At 36.1% G+C, this 18,510-nt stretch overlaps 1 protein-coding gene across 11 annotated transcripts in view; it reads right to left on the reverse strand.

Moving 5' to 3' along the window:
* Window positions 1–109: 109 nt before the first annotated feature.
* Window positions 110–18,510, reverse strand: part of NR2C1 (nuclear receptor subfamily 2 group C member 1) — a 53,922-nt gene continuing 35,521 nt past the window's right edge. For 7 of the 11 annotated variants that reach the window (XM_078337086.1, XM_078337087.1, XM_078337088.1 and 4 more), the window contains 5 exons: window positions 17,847–17,968; window positions 9,873–10,012; window positions 7,232–7,369; window positions 4,377–4,482; window positions 110–1,352 (listed from right to left, as the gene is read on the reverse strand). In XM_078337086.1, coding sequence (XP_078193212.1) covers window positions 1,178–1,352; window positions 4,377–4,482; window positions 7,232–7,369; window positions 9,873–10,012; window positions 17,847–17,968 — 681 coding nt within the window. In that variant the 3' untranslated portion in view covers window positions 110–1,177. Of the gene's footprint in view, window positions 1,353–3,124; window positions 3,294–4,376; window positions 4,483–7,231; window positions 7,370–9,872; window positions 10,013–17,846; window positions 17,969–18,510 lie in introns of all 11 variants that reach the window. The other 4 variants (XR_013522031.1, XR_013522030.1, XM_078337089.1 and 1 more) reach the window with 2 other exon arrangements.

Below are 18,510 nucleotides of genomic sequence, written 5' to 3' on the forward strand. Positions count from 1 at the left end.
ATGCCCAGGCTGGCCTTGAACTCCTGAGCTCAAGCAATCTGCCTGCCTCAGCCTCCCAAAGTGCTGGAATTATAAGCATGAGACACCATGCCTGGCTAGTCTCTATTACTTTCTTTTTTTGTTTTTAATTATCTTTATTTTATTTTTTTACCTTTTTTTTTTTTTTAAGACCGGGTTTTTCACCATGTTGGTCAGGCTGGTCTTGAACTCCTGACCTCAGGTGATCCGCCCACCTTGGCCTCCAAAGTGCTTGGATTACAGGGTGAGCCACCACGCCCGGCTGTCTCTATTACTTTCAAAAGATAGCAGTAGGCCAGGCACAGTGGCACACGCCTGTAATCCCAGTACTTTGGGAGGCTGAGGCAGGAATACTTGAGCCCAGGAGCTGAGACCAGACTGGGCAACACAGTGAAATCCCATTTCTATAAATGAAAACAAAAAAAACAGCAGTAAGCTAAAAATATTAAAATATCAATACTAGCTTATTCTCAAAAACAATTTTCTGCCATATAAATAAAAAGTGCTTATAACTAATAATATACATTAAAAATGTCAACTCTTAAGATCATAAAAGGCCTATCTCACCTCCAGCAATAAGAGTGGTATATGCTAAGGGACACCATGATATTTACAGAAAACAAAAATATATATTCAATTATTTCCTACAGTTCTAATATAGTCATTATACCAATAAGCATAAATCTTATTTTGATATGGTAATTAAAACAAACAAAAATTATTATGACAGTAAAATGCAAGGAACCAACTCCTCGTTAGGGATTTCTGGACATGAAGTATTTTTACTAGTTCATAATGAAGTTAAATATGACTAGAATACAATTCAGAAAAGACAGGCTAATTTATTTGTTTTATATAATAGAATGAGAGCTTAGTTTAGATAATCAAGAGGTAACAGCTTCAAATATCATCTTCACCAAGAATCAATTTGTAGTGTTTCTTATTGATTTAAAGGAATCAGGAAGAAAAATTCATTTAATTTCTGCCGCCTGCCCAGTCACTTCAAAAATTCTTAAGGACGCTAAAATAAAAATATCTTGGATTTTGGTTAATTTTTAAAGTAAAAATTTCCAGATGCCCCAAAAGCAATGAGTTCAATTTGGTGTGTCTTGTGTTCTGGCAAAGAACAGTTAAGTTTATAGCTTTGGAGTTTCAGCTTTCAAATGCTGTGACCAATTATTTGAGAGTTATAATCTGCAGGCTCCATTTTCAAAATATGTGGGATAACACTGTCAATTCGTATGTTGCCAATGAGACCTTTGAAAAACAATTCTTCAGTGATGGTAGCGTTCATCAGTCTTAAAGCTGGCAATCTGAGTAGTAGTCTGGATAACCTAAAGAAAGTAAAAAGGGTGAGGAAAAAGGTTGTAAACCAGAAAGAAATTTAGTAGAAAAGTATGAGTAATTTCTGCATGTGGCCTAATTTAATAAAGATATTTTCAAAAGTTAAAATAAAAACTTTAGTATTCTCAAGCCTTACAGTAAATGGCAATTACTTGGGTATTAATGCAGTCTGACAGACTCCACAGGGGAAAGCCCTGCTCTTAGTGCTAGTGTACTGCCTCCACTTGGCTGTAAGGACCACGGAGCTGAGTTGTGAAACCATGCATCAAGTTATACAACTTTTTTTTTTTGAGAGGGCCTCACTGTGCTGACCAAACTGGAGTGCAGTGGTGTGATCTCGCTGCAGGCTCAATTCCTTGGGCTCGAGTGATCCTTTCCGCCTCAGCCTCCCAAGTAGCTGTGGCCCCATGCCACCATGCTAATTGTTTTTGTAGAGACAGGGTCTCACTATGTTACCCAGGCTGGTCTCACCATGCTGGGCTCAAGCAATCCTCCTGCATTGGCTTCCCAAAGTACTAAGATTATAGGCATAAGCCCCTGTGCCAGGCCAAGTTATACATTTAAGAATGGTGGCTAGAAGACAGTGGCTCACGCCTGTAATTGCAGCACTCTGGAAGGCCAAGGTAGACAGATCACTTGAAATCAGAAGTTTGAGACCAGTCTGGCCAACATGGTGAAACCTCATCTCTACTAAAAATACAAAAAAAAAAAACCAACCAAAAAACAATTGGCCACACGTGACCAGCCTAACCGACGTGGTAAAACCTTGTCTCTACTAAAAATACAGAAAAATTAGCCGGGCATGGTAGCACATGCCTGTAACCCCAGACACTAGGGAGGCTGAGGCAAGATAATCACAAGCATCGCTTGAACTTGGGAGGCGGCAGTTGCAATGAGCCAAGATCATGCCACTGCACTCCAGCCTGGGTAACAGCAATACTCAGCCTCAAAAAAAAAAAAAAAAAAAAAGGCTTAGTAACTCCTTTTGGGTTTTAAGAATGACAATGTTTTGTGTCAGAACATAAGACATTTTCCTGGTTTTGCTCTGCAAGAAAACTACTGGAAATGGCAAAACAGTTGTTTAACTGGAAGAGCAGAGAACACGGAATCAAGACCGTTGGGTTCAAATCTTGATTGAACTGCCCACTACCTATATAAATGTGTGCATGCCACTTACTGTCTCTCACAGTGCTGTTGCAAGGATGAATGAAATGATCCCTGCCAGTTTCTGTGCCAGGTGGTGAGGTTCCTTAGGGCAGGACCCTATCTTGTGTGAAACTGCCTTATAAGTTGAAAACTACTATCCAAGGATAATGTATTGTTTTTAAGTAACCAAGAACATGAAAAACTGAGAAAGAGTTGCAGTCACAAAGGAGAAAAAATTTATTTGTAAATGAGGTATAGAGTGACCTTTTTTTGTTTGTTTTTTTTTTTTTGGACGAGTCTTACTCTGTCACCCAGGCTGGAGTGCAATGGCTCAATCTTGGCTCACTGCAACCTCCTCATCCCGGGTTCAAGTGATTCTCCTACCTCAGCCTCCCGAATAGCTGAGATTACAGGTGCCTGCCACCATGCCCAGCTAATTTTTGCATTTTCAGTGGAGACGGGGTTTCACCACATTGGCCAGGCTGGTCTCAAACTCCTGACCTTAGGTGATCCACCCGCCCTGGCCTCCCAAAGTGCTAGGATTATAGGCGTGAACCACTGTGCCTGGCCTAGAATAACTTTTAAAGATGCTGAAAAACAACCACAACAAAACCACCTTTCCAAAAAGATTGTGGTGGGTTTATCCTTCTGTCCTAAGGCCTTGCACTCTTAACACTTCAGACCAAATGAGACCAGCAGCCCCCAGGATGAAGTGATCTTCCTGTAGCTGTGTGCTCTACTTCTCAAATTACTCAGCATCCACAAATTACTCAGCATCTACAGAACTGGTAGAAAGCAGGATAGGAAAACAAGTTAGATAAACTAAGGTTGATATTTGAGATGAGACTGGTTTATAAATCTACATTTTTAATATATATAAAAAATTATTATATTTATAAATGTTATTTTACTAGTTTGAAGTATGCTAAACTAATAAAATGTTTTATTTATTACAAGCAAACACACTTACACAGCCTATACTATATGATAGGCACAGTCCTTAGCACTTTACATATATTAACTGATTTAATCCTTAAAATAATTGTAAAAAGTGAATAGTATTATTATCTCCATTTATAGGTAAGGAAATATGCCCAAGGTTATGAAATTAGTAAGTGCCAGAGTCAGGATTCAAATCCAGATACTCTGGCTTTGTAACCATGTGCTTAACCCCTTGGCTATAATGTCCCTCTTTAAAAAGAAAGTGGCTCTTATTAAAAAAAAGTTTTCTCAAAGAACATTGGCAAGCAATAGCTTGGACAGAATTTTATAAGCCATGTTTCAAAATTAATTATAAAATAGTCGAATATTGTTTGTTATTTTTTAGTATTATTTTAGACAGGGTCTCGCTCTGTCACCCAGATCACTTTGTAGCAAAGCGATCACAACTCACTGCAGTCTCACCTCAGCTTCCTGAGTAGCTAGGACTACAGGCATGCGCCTCCACCCCCGGCTAATTTTTGCATTGTTTTATAGAGACAGGGTTTCGCCATGTTGTCTAGGCTGGTTTCTGATTATTTTTTATCCTCTTTTTACTAACAAAATTCATTATTTTATCTGAAGAAAAAGAGTTTGGATTTTAGAGTCAGACTACCTGGGTTCACAGACAGGTGCTATCATTTACTGTGTGACCTTGAGTAAAGTTAACCTGCCTGCGTTGAAGTCTCCTCACATAAAATGTAAGAACTGGATGAAATGTTTTATGTAACGTACTTGCAACAATGCAATACTATTTTTTATAGCATTAGTATTTCAAAGGTTAAGACTGCCTAAAACGCATAATTACTGTAAGACTAGAAATAATGAGATAACAGATCCACAAAAGGTTTTTAAATTATTTTAATTATATAGTATTTAACTCTAGATACCTGTAGGTGTCATCTGGATATGTTTTGGTTATATAATCTTGGAATTCCACATAAGCTTTTTCCTGAAATTTCTCTATCTGTTCCATGTTTTCTAGGCCTGGATGATCTGAAACATTAAAGAATACATTGGCACCCTAGTTTTGAATGTTCATTTAAGACACTGGAGATGGAAAGAATAGCTAAGTCAAAAAAGAACCCTATCAAAAAATGTGTGGCTCATTCTTTCCACAAATACTGACTGAGCCCACCTACTATGCACCAAGCACTATATTTTACATATTTAAAATTATTTTTCATCTCATATACATATGCCAACAACTAATAAAAAACAAGTGGGTGTTACCAAAATAAATAGTTTTCTCACCATTCCAAAAGTAGTAGGAAGGTATTTGGTAACTTTGCTTTTAACAAGAGCAAAAGGCTAAAATGACTCAGCTTAAAAAGACATTTTAAATCCACGAAATATTTGCAGATTATATTCTATGCCATATTTTTATAAGACAAAAATTCCATTAATTTTAGGTAAAAAGGTATATAAGAAATTATGAAACCATAAATATCATCTCTATCAGAAAAATTATAACAAATATGAAATCTATAAGCATTTCAATGATCATTGTAACATTTAACAAAAACAGAAATATTAAAAGAACTTCATAAAAATTATGCCTTGCTTAAGAAATGCTGAATATGGAAAGCCCTGTTCTCATGGATGAAAATTTTAAAAACAAATGGAAAATCCTAAAAATACTTCGTAAAATAAAATTAAAATCAATACATTAGAATTTAAACTTCAAATCTATGTTCTTTCAATTTTCACCCAAGGAAAATGAGGGTGACAAATTGTGATAAGAATAGAGACATATGACGGGTGCGGTGGCTCATGCCTGTAATCCCAGCACTTTGGGAGGCTGAGGTGGATCACCTGAGGTCAGGAGTTCGAGACCAGACTGACCAATATGGTGAAACCCCATCTTTATTAAAAAAAAAAAAAAAAAAAAAAAGAATAGAGACATATGTTACTAACTCACAAGAAACATCAGAAGAAACAGTACAACACGCTTTAATGTATCACTGGCAGAAAGAAGCAGGTTTCCTCAGATAATTTTATTATGATGCACAAGAACAGAAACATATATCTGAATGAAAAATACAGAACCTAACTTAGAGAACAATTTCTCTTATTCAGAAATTGATCATTGAGAGTTTACCATCATTTTATCATCTATGAAAACTGTAAACTGGAGGAAACAAGAGACCAGTTTTTCCATTTGTTGGTAACTCATATAAGATGTTTGGAAATTTAACCCAGCATCATAGTAATACTCATCTCTCATTCTGCCATTTAGTAACGCCTAAAAATACACACCTAAGAATTCAAGGCATAATTTTTATGAAGTTCTTTTAAAATTTGTTTTTGCAAAATATTATAGTGACCACTGAAATGCTTAGTGTTTCATATTTCTATTATAATTTTTTTGATAGAGATGATATTTATGGTTTCATAATGTCTTATATACCTTGATGTGGCAACAGAAATAGAGGTCTATATTATTTTTTATATTTTATTGCTGAGACAGCATCTCTCTCCGTCTCCCAGGCTACAATGCAGTGGCGTGACCAGAGCTCACTGCAGCCTCAAACTCTCAGGCTCGAGTGATCCTGCCACCTCAGCCTCCTGAGTAGCTGAGACTACAGGTGCACACCAGCACATCAGCTGATTTTTTCCATTTTGATTTTTGTAGAGAAGACGTCTCATTATGTTGCCCAGACTTCTCAAACTTCTGACCAATGCTCCTACCGTGGCCTCTCAAAGTGTAGGGATTACAAGCATGAGCTATTGCACCCTGCCAAAGTCTATCATATTATTTCACTGACTTCTCAACCTCCCTTTTCATACCCCAATAAATGTCTAACATCGTTAAAATTCACCAATTTAAAGTATGCAATTCAGGCTGGGTGCAGTGGCTGACGGCTGTAATCCCAGAACTTTGGGAGGCTAAGCAAGGCCGGCAGATCACCTTAGGTCAGGAGTTCAACATCAGCTTGGCCAACATAGTGAAACCCGCCTCTACCAAAAATACAAAAATGAGCCGTGCGTAGTGGTATATGCCTCTAATCCCAGCTACTGTGGAGGCTGAGGCAGGAGAATCACTTGAACACGGGAGGCAGAGATTGCAGTAAACCAAGATTGTGCCATTGCACTCCAGCCTGGCTGGGTGAGAGTTAGACTCAAAAACTATATATACAGAGTGTACAACCATCAGAACAATCTAATTTTGGAACATTTTTGTCACTCCAAAAAAAAAACTTTACTTATTAGCAGTCACTTCACATTTCTTCCTTTTCCTTAGCCTGTGGCAACCACTTTACCTACTTTATGTCTATACAGGTTTGCCTATTTTGCATATCTTATGTAAATGAAATCAAAAAGTATGACTGGCTTCTTTCATTTAGCAGAACATTTTAAAGGTTCATCCGTGTTGTAGTAGGTACTAGAATTTCCTTCCTTTTTATGCCTTAATGATATTCCATTGTATGTATAGATTATATTTTATTTATTTCTTCATCTGTTGAAGGACATTTGGGTTGTCTCCACTTTTTGGCTATTATGAATAATGCTGCTCTGACTATTGATACACATTCTTGCACAGATACGTATTTTCATTTCTCTTGGGCTGACAAGAGTGAAGATGCTGAGTCATATAACTCCATGTTTAACCTTTTGAAGAACTACTAAACTCTTTTCCGAAGCAACGGCACCATTTTACATTCCCACTTGCACATTATGAGGGTTTCTATTTCTCCACATCCTGAAACATTTTATTTTGAATGAATAGTAAATGTTTATATACCTGGACTGAAGAGTACTATTGCCTTCAGGTAGGCATATTCATATCCATCAATGCAGAGTTTAACCATGCTGTTACAAAACTCCTGTAGTCGGAAGATGTGGTCCATCAACAATTTTCTTCTTTCTGTTGACATTTTATCTTTAATTAAAAATAAACAAATGTTTCTAGTTTTTGTCTAAAATGAACAACTACTTTCATCCAATATATTTCCCTCAGGAATTTTGAAAAATTTTCTAATTCTTAAACTTTTTTTGAGACAGGATTTACTCCTGTTGTCCAGGCTGGAGTGCAGTGGGGTGATCTTGGCTCACTGCAACCTCCGCTTCCTGGACTCAAGCAATTCTCCTGCCTCAGCTTCCCAAGTAGCTGGGATTAGAGGTGCATGTTACTATGCCCGGCTAATTTTTTTATTTTTCATAAAGATGGGCTTTCACCATGTTGCCCAGGCTGGTCTTGAACTCCTGGGCTCAAGTGATTAGCCCACCTATACTTCCCAAAGTGTTGGGATTACAAGCATGAGCCACTGTGCCTGGCCTTCCTCTCATGAATTTTAAGCTTTGAGTATAACCAATATAGAAATGTTTAAATTTCAGTATTTCTGCAATTATAGCTAAAACTAATCATCTTAAGATACTGTTCATTCAACAACAAGCTGTTAGTATATAATCTGTATAAAAATTCTAAGTAGAAAAGTTTATATTTCTTTTTTTTTTTTTTTGAGACAAGAGTCTCGCTGTCGCCCAAGGCTGGAGTGCAGTGGGCGATCCTGACTCACTGCAACCTCCACCTCCTAGGTTCAAACAATTCTCCCACCTCAGCCTCCCGAATAGCAGGGACTACAGGTGCACATTACCATGCATGGCTAAATTTTGTATTTTTAGTAGAGTCAAGATTTCCCTATGTTGGCCAGGCTGCCTGCTTCAGCCTCCCAAATTGTGAGCCACCGCACCTAGCCAGGTTTATATTTCATCTTAATTCTTTTGATGTTGCAAAGGTACTTTTAAAAAATGAATTAGTTTCTCATGGTAATTGCTTTTGGAAAAAAGTTATATATAAAAAATGGATTATTTGAATGTTTATGGTACCTGAATTGTTTTTTTTAAAAAAAGGAAGAAAACTTTAAATGTAATGGCTCCTTTAAAAAAAAAAAAAAAGAAATGGATCTCAATCTGTTGGCCAGGCTAGGGTGCAGTGGTGCAATCATAGCTCACTGCAACCTCAAATTCCTGGGCTCAAGTAATCCTCTGCCTCAAATTCCTAAGTAGCTGGGACTACGGGTATGTGCCACCATGGCCAACTAATTTTTAAAAATTTTTTGTAGAGGTGGGGTACCACTATATTGTCCAGGCTGGTCTCAAACTCCTAGGCTCAAGCAATCTCACCTCAGCCTCCCAAAGTGCTGGGATTACAGGTGTGAGCCACCCCGCCTGGCTGAAATGTTTGCTTTCAAGATACACCTTTGAGAAGATAGAATGTAAAGATAACCATCTAAAACACTGCAAAACTAGAATAAGACTCAAATTTTGTTAATAGGACTTTATTTAAACTTATATTGGTTGGGAAAAAATGAGCAAGACCATCTACATGTTTTACTACCAAGACTACTATAATAAAAACAAATAAGTAGTAAAAATATTGTTAAGAAGAAAGAAAACTGAAGCAGAATAAAGTTTTACAATAAAGATTTTAATACTTAAAAGTGTGTTATTGACTTTGGGGAAAAAGAGATTTTAATTTATAGCTGAGGGACAGATGTAAAACACATCCATTAGTAATTAGTCAACCACAGCTTTCCTGAAGGTAGGCTTTATAACCGTTACAGGCATGTAAGACATGAACCAGGGGTAGGAGTCCATAAGTAAAATGGGAATGTGATGCTGCCTTCTGGTATATCTATTTTTGATGACATTTTAAGGTGATTACCCCTCTGCTATTAAATATAAGGAAGAAGCAAATGACTTAAAAATTATCTAAAACAATAAGAAATAGAATGTACTAGGGAACTAAAAGGTAGTCTCCAATTTATAAATTATTCCTGAGCTCAAAGGCAATTTTCCCCATTTGTTAATGGGGCACTGTTTGGGGTAATCATAAGCCATTCTATAGTTAAACATTTCTAAGTCAGTGAGTGGTCGTTTCGTGAAATGAATGAGAGCTGCAATTACCTTGGCATCTAGGAAAGGAAAAATAGAATAAAAAGTATTGTTCCTTCACTCTTCAGAACTGTTTAGGTGAAAGAATACACCCTGATGAATTGATAAAAAAATCAATCTATCTTAGGATTCAGAGGGCTATAATAAAGAAAGGCAGTTTAAAAACTGTTGAGCAGTATATATTTTAAATATTTGATCACCTCTACAGAAGCGCTCACCCTGGATTCTTTGACAGTTGCACGAAAATTCACAAGGCCTAGTCTGAAATAGCCTGGCTTAAGTATACTGTCTTCAATTTTGTTGTACTCTCTTTAAATATTTTTAGATGACCCGTGAATTTATAAAATTGTAAAAACTATCTAAAGTAAGAAGAGCTTTGGTACCTAAAACACTAATATAATTATTAGATATCTAACTTTAGTCATAACATTCAATGAAACTCATGCCTCCTACATCCTGGAAAAGGTAATAAGGAAGGTGCTTTTTACCTTGTTGAAGACTATTGTGAAGACAATTGACAAATGTTGCTAATATAGTTGCTACATTCATCACTTGCCAGCACTGGGCAAGACCAAGAGTAAAAAGTTCATTCCAGTAAGCTTTCACCAGTAATATGCTGTTTTCTTGCCTATTAAAAACAGTAATAAAAGCACAAATCAGATATTATTAAAATAAGCTTTATAAACCTTACTTCTAGTCCAAATATTTAAAAATAACATAACTAAACTAAAATTACTCTAGAAAAGATCTGATCGAGTCTGTGTTTTGTATAGCTGATAACAAAATAAGAAACGAGAAATGCTTAGACATTTAAATAGTAGCTAGCTCAGTATCAATCAGCCAGTTTATAAGAACAACTGCAAGTAATATTTCAAACTAAACAAGCTGGGGCTTTAACTTTACATTTCATAGAAATGGAATAAAAATTGTTCTTAAAATAAAAGCAAACACATATATTAAAAAAAAAAAAAAAAAGACCAGCAACAACCACTGTTTCCAAGCTTTCTTTTGCTCTGAGTACAGATAAATATTGTTAAAAAGAAAGGGCAGTTCGAATTTTTTTTTTTTGAGACAGAGTCTTGCTCTGTCACCCAGGCTGGAGTACAATGGCAAATCTCAGCTCACTGCAACCTCTGCCTCCTGGGTTCAAGCAATTTTTGTGCCTCAGCCTCCCAAGTAGCTGGGATTACAGGCATGCACCACCAAACACAGCTGATTTTTGAATTTTTAATAGAGGCAGAGTTTCAACATGTTGACCAGGCTGGTCTTTAACTCCTAACCTCAGGTGATCTGCCCGCCTTGGCCTCCCAAAGTGCTCAGATTACAGGCATGAGCCACCGCTCCCAGCCTCTATAATTATTTTACAATAGGCAAGCAACCAATTTTAGGAGAAAAAAAAACAATTAGCTGGGTGCTATAGCACATGCCTGTAGTCCCAGCTACTCAGGAGGGTTACGGTGGGAGGATTGCTTGAGGCCAGGAGTTTGATGGGGTAGCACACCATGATTGCATCTGTGAAGAAACACTGCACTCCAGCCTCTAACCTGGCACAAGAAGACCCAGTCTCAAAAAAAAAAAAAAATAAATAAAAAAAATTGAGAGGTATATGCTAGGTACTAGAGAAATAGCAATTAAGTCGATTAAGTTTGCATTCATGAAAAAGAGGGGAAATAACAAACATATAATATTATTTTATATAGATAATACATACACATATATGAATATATATATACATTAAGTTAGTTTTAGGTAATATAAATTCTACATTATTATAAAGTATGTATATTAGAAAATGGGAAGGTTCAGGTAAGGGTGGTTAGAGAAGGCATTTTTGAGGTTGGTGACATTTGAGTGGAGAAAGATGGTAGAGAATTACAACAAAAAAAAAAACAAACCAAAAACCAGAAAGATCTAGGGGAATAGTATCCCAGGGAAAACAAGGGCAAATGTGCTAAGGTGAGAACAGACATACAATAGGTATTCAAAAAAAATTGTTGAGTGAATTACTAAATCCTATCCTATCGTCCTGGAGAGATTTAAGTTGTTGAGAACATCCTTATAGGAAATTATGTCCAACCTGATGAATGGTACTTACATATTTTTTCTTAATAAATAAAGCTTTAAAATCCTAATTTTAACAGTGTGTTTAACAGAAATCATTTGTTAAGAATCACAGCCTTATTTATGACATTACATTTTATTAAATAATTGAACATACTTGAAACAAATGCTAACACTGCTTAGTCACAGCAAGTTTTTTCTGAGAATTATTAATGAGAAATTTTAATTCCAGGCTGATCTCTTTTTTGTTCAGTATCTGAGAAGGATTACTTGCCACAAGAAACTATCATTGGAAAGTAAAATTTAAAGGCAAAGAAAACCAGTATTTTACAATCTCCATATAGAAAATGGTTAAAAATATCAATCTTAGTTAAACAAAATCAAAGGAAATAAAGGTAAAGGATACTATTTTCATTAAATATGGATAAAAATCCAAAATTAAGGAAGAGGTGAGGAAATAAGCATTCATTCTCATAATTGCTGACATGAGCATAAACTGGATCAACATCTTTTCAGAGAACAATTTGGTAGTAGTCATGAAAAATTAAACTGTACACTTTCTTAGACCCAGCAATTTCACCTCTAAGAAACTATTTTATAGAAATACAGTCATGCATAGCACAACATTTTGATCAGCAATGTACCGCATATACAATGATGGTCCCATAAGATTATAATACTATATTTTTATGTAAACTTCTCTATGTTTAGATACACAAACATTTACTATTGTGTTACCACTGCCTATGTTATTCAGTACAGTAACATGCTACACAGGTTTGTAATCTAGGAGCACTAGACTATAGCATATAGCCTAGATGTGTAGTAGACTTGTGTAAGTACACTCTATGATGTTCATAATGACAAAATTGCCTAATGATGCATTTCTCAGAATATATAGCCATCGTTAGAGCAATGCATGCTTATACTAAGAAGACTATACTAACAAAAGTGGGCAAAAATACATATACAATGCCACAAAACGCACATTGTAGCACTGTATATAGTAACAGAAAACCGGCAACAACCCAAATGTCTCCTAATAAGGAATAAGTGCATAAAATGGAATACTATAAAAGAAGCCGTAAGGACAAATGGGGTAAATTTACGTGTACGAACACAGGAAGAAGTCTATGAGTATAAAAAGCAAGGCAAAGAATAGAATGTGTAAATATGTGTACCTTTTTGTCTAATAAATATCTCAAGGAAAAATTCTCGTAGAACACAAAACTGTTAACAGTAGGGTTAGTTACCTCTGATGAGTGAGATTTTACTTTATAGTCCTATACTTCAATATTACTTTAAACATTTAAAAAAAAGTTAAAAGCTAACATGAAGGAAGTTAGAGTCAATTCAGTTTTCACTTTAAACCCCTGACTCTAATTTTTTTTTTGAGACTGGGTCTCACTCTGTCACCCAGGGTGGAGTGCAGTGGCACGATCTCAGCTCACTGTAACCTCCACCTCCCGGATTCAAGCGATTCTTCTGCCTCAGCCTACCAAGTAGCTGGGACTACAGGTGTGTGCCACCATGCCTGGCTAATTTTTGTATTTTTAGTAGCGACGGGGTTTCACCATATTGGCCAGGCTGGTCTCAAACTCCTGACTTTGTGATCCACCCTTGTGATCCATCTCCTGGATTCAAGTGATTCTCCTGCCTCAGTCTCCCAAAGTGCTGGGATTACAGGTATGAGCCACCATGCCTGGCCTGATTCTGAAGTTTTAAGGAGGAAACAGCTAACCAAAGTAGTTTACTAGTAAACACAGCGACGGGAAAAAAAATCAGAGCAGGCCTGTATTATGCATCTTACAGTAAGAAAATACCTTGGCATTGTTGGAGAAGCCCAGAAAAAAGGAGTATAAGTGCAAAGGATAAGAATACCATAACTATTACTAAGGAAAAAAGACACAAGTGGCAGATGAGAAACAGCCTACCAAAATATTGTGTTTCCAAAAGATAAGTCAAAGGACTGTAGAAACCAACTACAGAAAGATATCTATTTACATTTATCCAAACCCCCAAACCAAAAATCTTTATGGTATAGCTATGTTTTTTAAAAGTTCAATTACATTAGGAAAGAAAAACAGCAGGCCACTCTAAAAAGGTAGTCTTCAAGAGAATGAAGAAAAATGACCTTTTATTATCTACTTTGCAGCAGGCAATGGCTTAGATACATTTACTTTCATTATCTCACCTACGTGGTGTAGTTCATAATCAAGTGTTTCTGCTCCTAATTTACAGACACTGAGCCTCATTTAATTTAGGTTACTTGGTCCAAAGACATAAAAGCCAGCAGATGCATCAAAACAGAATTTGAACGTTTATGCTCCTTTATACCTCATTACACAATTTAGCAAGTAAAATGCTAAAGTCAAATTTCTTAGTATAGACGCCTCCATTTAAGGTTAATATTTTGGGATGGTAAGGGCATGTTTGCTACCAGTTTTTCCTGTAAGGAAAAGAAAACAAATGACTATTGTAGTTTATGTTCAAAATATCTTTCCTTTAAGAAGCAAAAAGAGCTCAGTGGAGACTGTAGTTAAGATTATCAATAAAGCATTCAAAAAGCAACACAAGTGTTGACGTTAAAAAAAAAAAAAAAGGCCAGATATGATGGCTCATGCCTGTGATCCCAGTACTGTGGGAGGTTGAGTTGGGAGAATCACCTGAGGCAAGGAGTTCGAGATCAGCCTGGACAACATAGTGAGACCTCAATCTCCATTTTTTAAAAAAGCATTAACTTGCAAAACACTAATGTGTTAATTTCTTTTACAAATAAGTACAGGTATTTTTCTCTAACTACTGCACTATTTTGTGAGTTTGCTTTTTTTTTGGAGGTGGAGTCTCACTCTGTCACTCAAGCTGGAGTGCAGAGGCATGATCTTAGCTCACTACAACCTCTGTCTCCTGGAATCAAGTGATTCTCCTGCCTCAGCCTCCTGAGTAGCTGGGATTACAGATGCATGCCACCATGCCCAGCTAATTTTGGAAATTTTAGTAGAGATGGGTTTCACCACATTGGCCAGGCTGGTCTTGAACTCAAGTGACCCACCTGCCTTGGTCTCCCAAAGTGCTGAGATTACAAGCATGAGCCACCACACCCAGCCTGTATTGTTAACGTTCATTAAAATATGTACATAGGACTCACAATTAGAGATTATATAATTGTTTATACTATTTATTTTCATAAAGGAATATTAATTTTTGAGCCACCCATATCTGTTAATACTGAAGGCACTAGCCTCAGGGAAAAATATCAATGATATGGCAATGAACCCACAAAGTTACAGGCTTCAAAATCACAAAGTTCCAGGAAACATTATATTATGTTTCAGTGGTAATTTAAAAGATTCAGCTTTCTGGCTTAGCATTTAATGGAAAGCTATTGGTTACATTATTTAATAAATAAAATCTCCTGTGGTAAATGGTGGTGGGCTTGGAGCTTTTGGTTATATTTTAAGAATCTAGGTAGAGATGACTGCTGCCACACTTATTCCAGGCAAATAATGCCAAGTTCTCTCCACTACCCTGCAATGGAATCTACCACTACTCATCTAGTTACTTAACCTAAATTATACAGTGATAACTTGAAACCAACAACTGAATTCCTCTAAATACTGAAACTACAAATCTTAAAACACAAAATCAATACCTTTGTGAAATACAGAAGCCTTGTAAAATATAAACAATATTAACTGTGTACTGAAAATCAACACCTTTGTAAAATACAGAAGGCTTGTAAAATACAAATGGTACTAACCATGCACTGTTTAGTAAGATTCTTTAATTTGCCGTTCCCTTCAATCAAAGTTAGTGATCAAAATAATCTTGATTTTAGAAAATGATTAATGTTGCTTATCTGTTTCTCTCTGTAATATTAGGACTTGGTCACCAACTTTTTTTTTTTTCCTAGTTACCAACTTTTATATTTTGAGATAAAAATATAACCTAATGCCAGTTTCTACTTTTAGAATAGCTTTTATTTCCATATAACAGAATTTTTCCATCATTACCACTTAGTCCTTATTCATATGATTAAATCAACACATAAATAAGATCTATGAATCATCTAGATAGGGATAAAAAATAAGAGTCTGCATAATGGCCTTGATTGCTAGATCAAGTTATTCTAATTAAAAAGAATCTTGTGGTTGTTACATTGAAACTGATTCTCAATACAGATCACAGGAAAATGTGGCTGTGAATATATTATACTATAAAAATCACTTATTTTATAAACGGAAACCTCCTGAGGCCTTATTTTTGGTTTCTTCAACATCTCCACTATTTCCATAGGATAATTATACTCAATTTAATAGAAGTACTCAAGATCAGTGGTGTTGTAAGTAATTCAAGGAGTTCAAACCACTCCCCAAAATTCCTTTTGTCATTTTACTATAATAACTGATAGCTTATTATGAAAAATATCACCAGGTTACTTTTTAGACATATGAATGTGAGTTACAAGTTGAGTGAAATACACTTAATGTTTTAAGATTAAATCAATTGCTGGCCAGGCGCAGTGGCTCACGCCTATAATACCAGCACTCTGGGAGGCCAAAGTGGGCAGAACACTTGAGGCCAGGAGTTTGAGACTTGCCTAACCAATATGGCGAAACCCTGTCTCTACTAAAAATACAGTATTTTTACAGGTGTGGTGGTGCACAACTGTAGTTCCAGCTACTCAGGAGGTTGAGGCACGAGAATTGCTTGAACCTGGAAGGTGGAGGTAGCAGTGAGCCGAGATCACACTACTGCACTCCAGCCTAGGAAAGAGCAAGACTCTGTCCAACTAAATAAATGAATAAAATTAATTAATTGCCAATATGCAAATTTACATTCTATATTTTTTCTACAAACAAACAAACAAACAAACAAACAAACAAACATATTGGAGGTTGGGTGAGGTGTTGCATGCCTGTATGGAAGGCTAAAGCAGGAGGATCGCTTGAGCCAGGCAGTTCGAGATCAGTCTCAATGACAGAGGGAGAACTCATCTCTTTAAAAAAAAAAAAAAACCCACAAAGCAACTAGAGAAATTCTGAAAGCCAAATGTTAAAAAAGGACTAACAATCATTTTAAAGGTTAACCATTCTAGAAAATCAGGCTTTTAGTCTATGTAACTCTAATAGTTGAGTACATTATTTAATGCATGGTATATCTAATACTGATTAATAAACCAAATTATAATGTTAAATATGCCTTTATTCAGTTCTCAGTATGCCTTTTATAATCATGTTCATATGTTTCTTATATTCAAAATAGTCTCTACGGATAAGGTGTGGGTAATTACTATTCCCATTTGGCAAATGGAAGAACAGGTATATAGGATGTGAAAGTGAATTGTTTATAATATCATACTGGTGAGTAGGGTCCTGGAGATTAATTAAAACTTTCTAATTTTGAATAAAAACTTCCTAACCATGGGCTTAACTTTTTCTATTGTTTTGCCTTTACACATACTAGTTACTTTAAAACAATTTAAATACATTTGGCAAACTTTAGGTAAATCCTTAGTTTCTTATAGTAGGCCATTTTCTATCTCATCTGATTACTTCAGACCAGAATATAGATATACTTTTCTTTCTTTTTTTTAAGAGACAGGGTCTACCTCCGCCCCAGGCTGAACTACAGTCATGTGATCATGGCTCAGTGCAGCCTCGAACTCCTGGGCTTAAGTGATTGGCCCCCACTTAGCCTCTAGAGTAGCTGGGACTACTTGTGCATCACCATGCCCAGCTAATTAAAACTTTTTTTTTTTTGGTAGAGACAGGGTCTCATTCCGTTGTCCAGGCTGGTCTTAAACTCCTGGCCTCAAGCCATCCTCCTGCCTTGACCTCCCAAAATACTGGGATTACAGGCATTAGTTACTATGCTCAGCCTCAGATGTACTCTTTAGTGGTAAGACTAACCCTCTAAATCACAGTAGTGGTACTATGGGGGTTTATATTTTTTTTCTTTTTTTTTTGAGCCACATGATTGGAAAACAATTATCTTTACTTTTAACATAACCACTATAGGCAAAAATTTAGCTCTTTAGTAATATGCCCAGGATGAACACTGAAATAGTAGTGATGAGAGAGAAACATGAACCTAGAGCAGTCTTATAGTCATCTTTGAGCTAATGAAAGATGAGGCCTGTTACAAATGCGAGCCATACTCTATCAATTCCACTGACTATATTCCATCCAAATTCTTAGTCAAACTACAAAATATGGATACTCTTCCACATACAGAGAAATACTAGTTAGCTGCCATGATTTGTCATATGAATGACACAACCTAAAGTTATAATGTTATACTGTTTTCCTTTAATGTGAATCTTCCCAAATAAAAGTTCTTGTTTAATGTACATATGTACTATCAAATCACATTTATATTCAAGACTTCAAAAAACTCACCCTAGAGCCTGGAAAGAAGGAATCGAAAGTGCCCAGTGCATTGATAAGAACAGCAATCTGGAGGCAGACTCCCCAATGTAGTGCACATTCAGGTACTCAGGCATAGGAGAAGGCATGGTGAGCTAGTATGAACAGGGATTTAGGTAAATTATCTTAGGACTGAACGTTCCAATTTATAATTTCTTTGAAAAAGTTGAATGTAAACATATCAAATGACAGCTAATATATTCACAAAAAAAACTCATTTTGAAATAATCCAAGTCACTAGAATTTACAGCTAACAGGGCTTAGAATAAATGAGTAGCCCATAGTTCTAACAAAGCAGTATTCAGACAAGCAGAATCTCAATAAGTATCAACCATGGTATTACCTGGTTATGTTACTTCCTGTCTTGGTCTAACAATATGTTTCTTTTCCTTCCCTCTCTCCATTAACAATAGCATATAACAAATTCAGTTTAAAGAGAAATCCTGTCCAATAAATGTTTCTTTCATTTAGGCTAGGGGGTTAACAAATTCAAATGCTTACAGGCCCAGAAGAGTACAGAGTGCAACAGGCTTGCTGGTACCAACTGGGAAGAGCATATTCCCAGATAAAGGGCACAGCTGTGAATTGAATTCAGCACAACGAAAACATATGGAATTGTGGGCTCAGCACTGCCAGC

Source organism: Callithrix jacchus, chromosome 9, assembly GCF_049354715.1.
Source record: "Callithrix jacchus isolate 240 chromosome 9, calJac240_pri, whole genome shotgun sequence".
Classification (NCBI taxonomy): domain Eukaryota; kingdom Metazoa; phylum Chordata; class Mammalia; order Primates; family Cebidae; genus Callithrix; species Callithrix jacchus.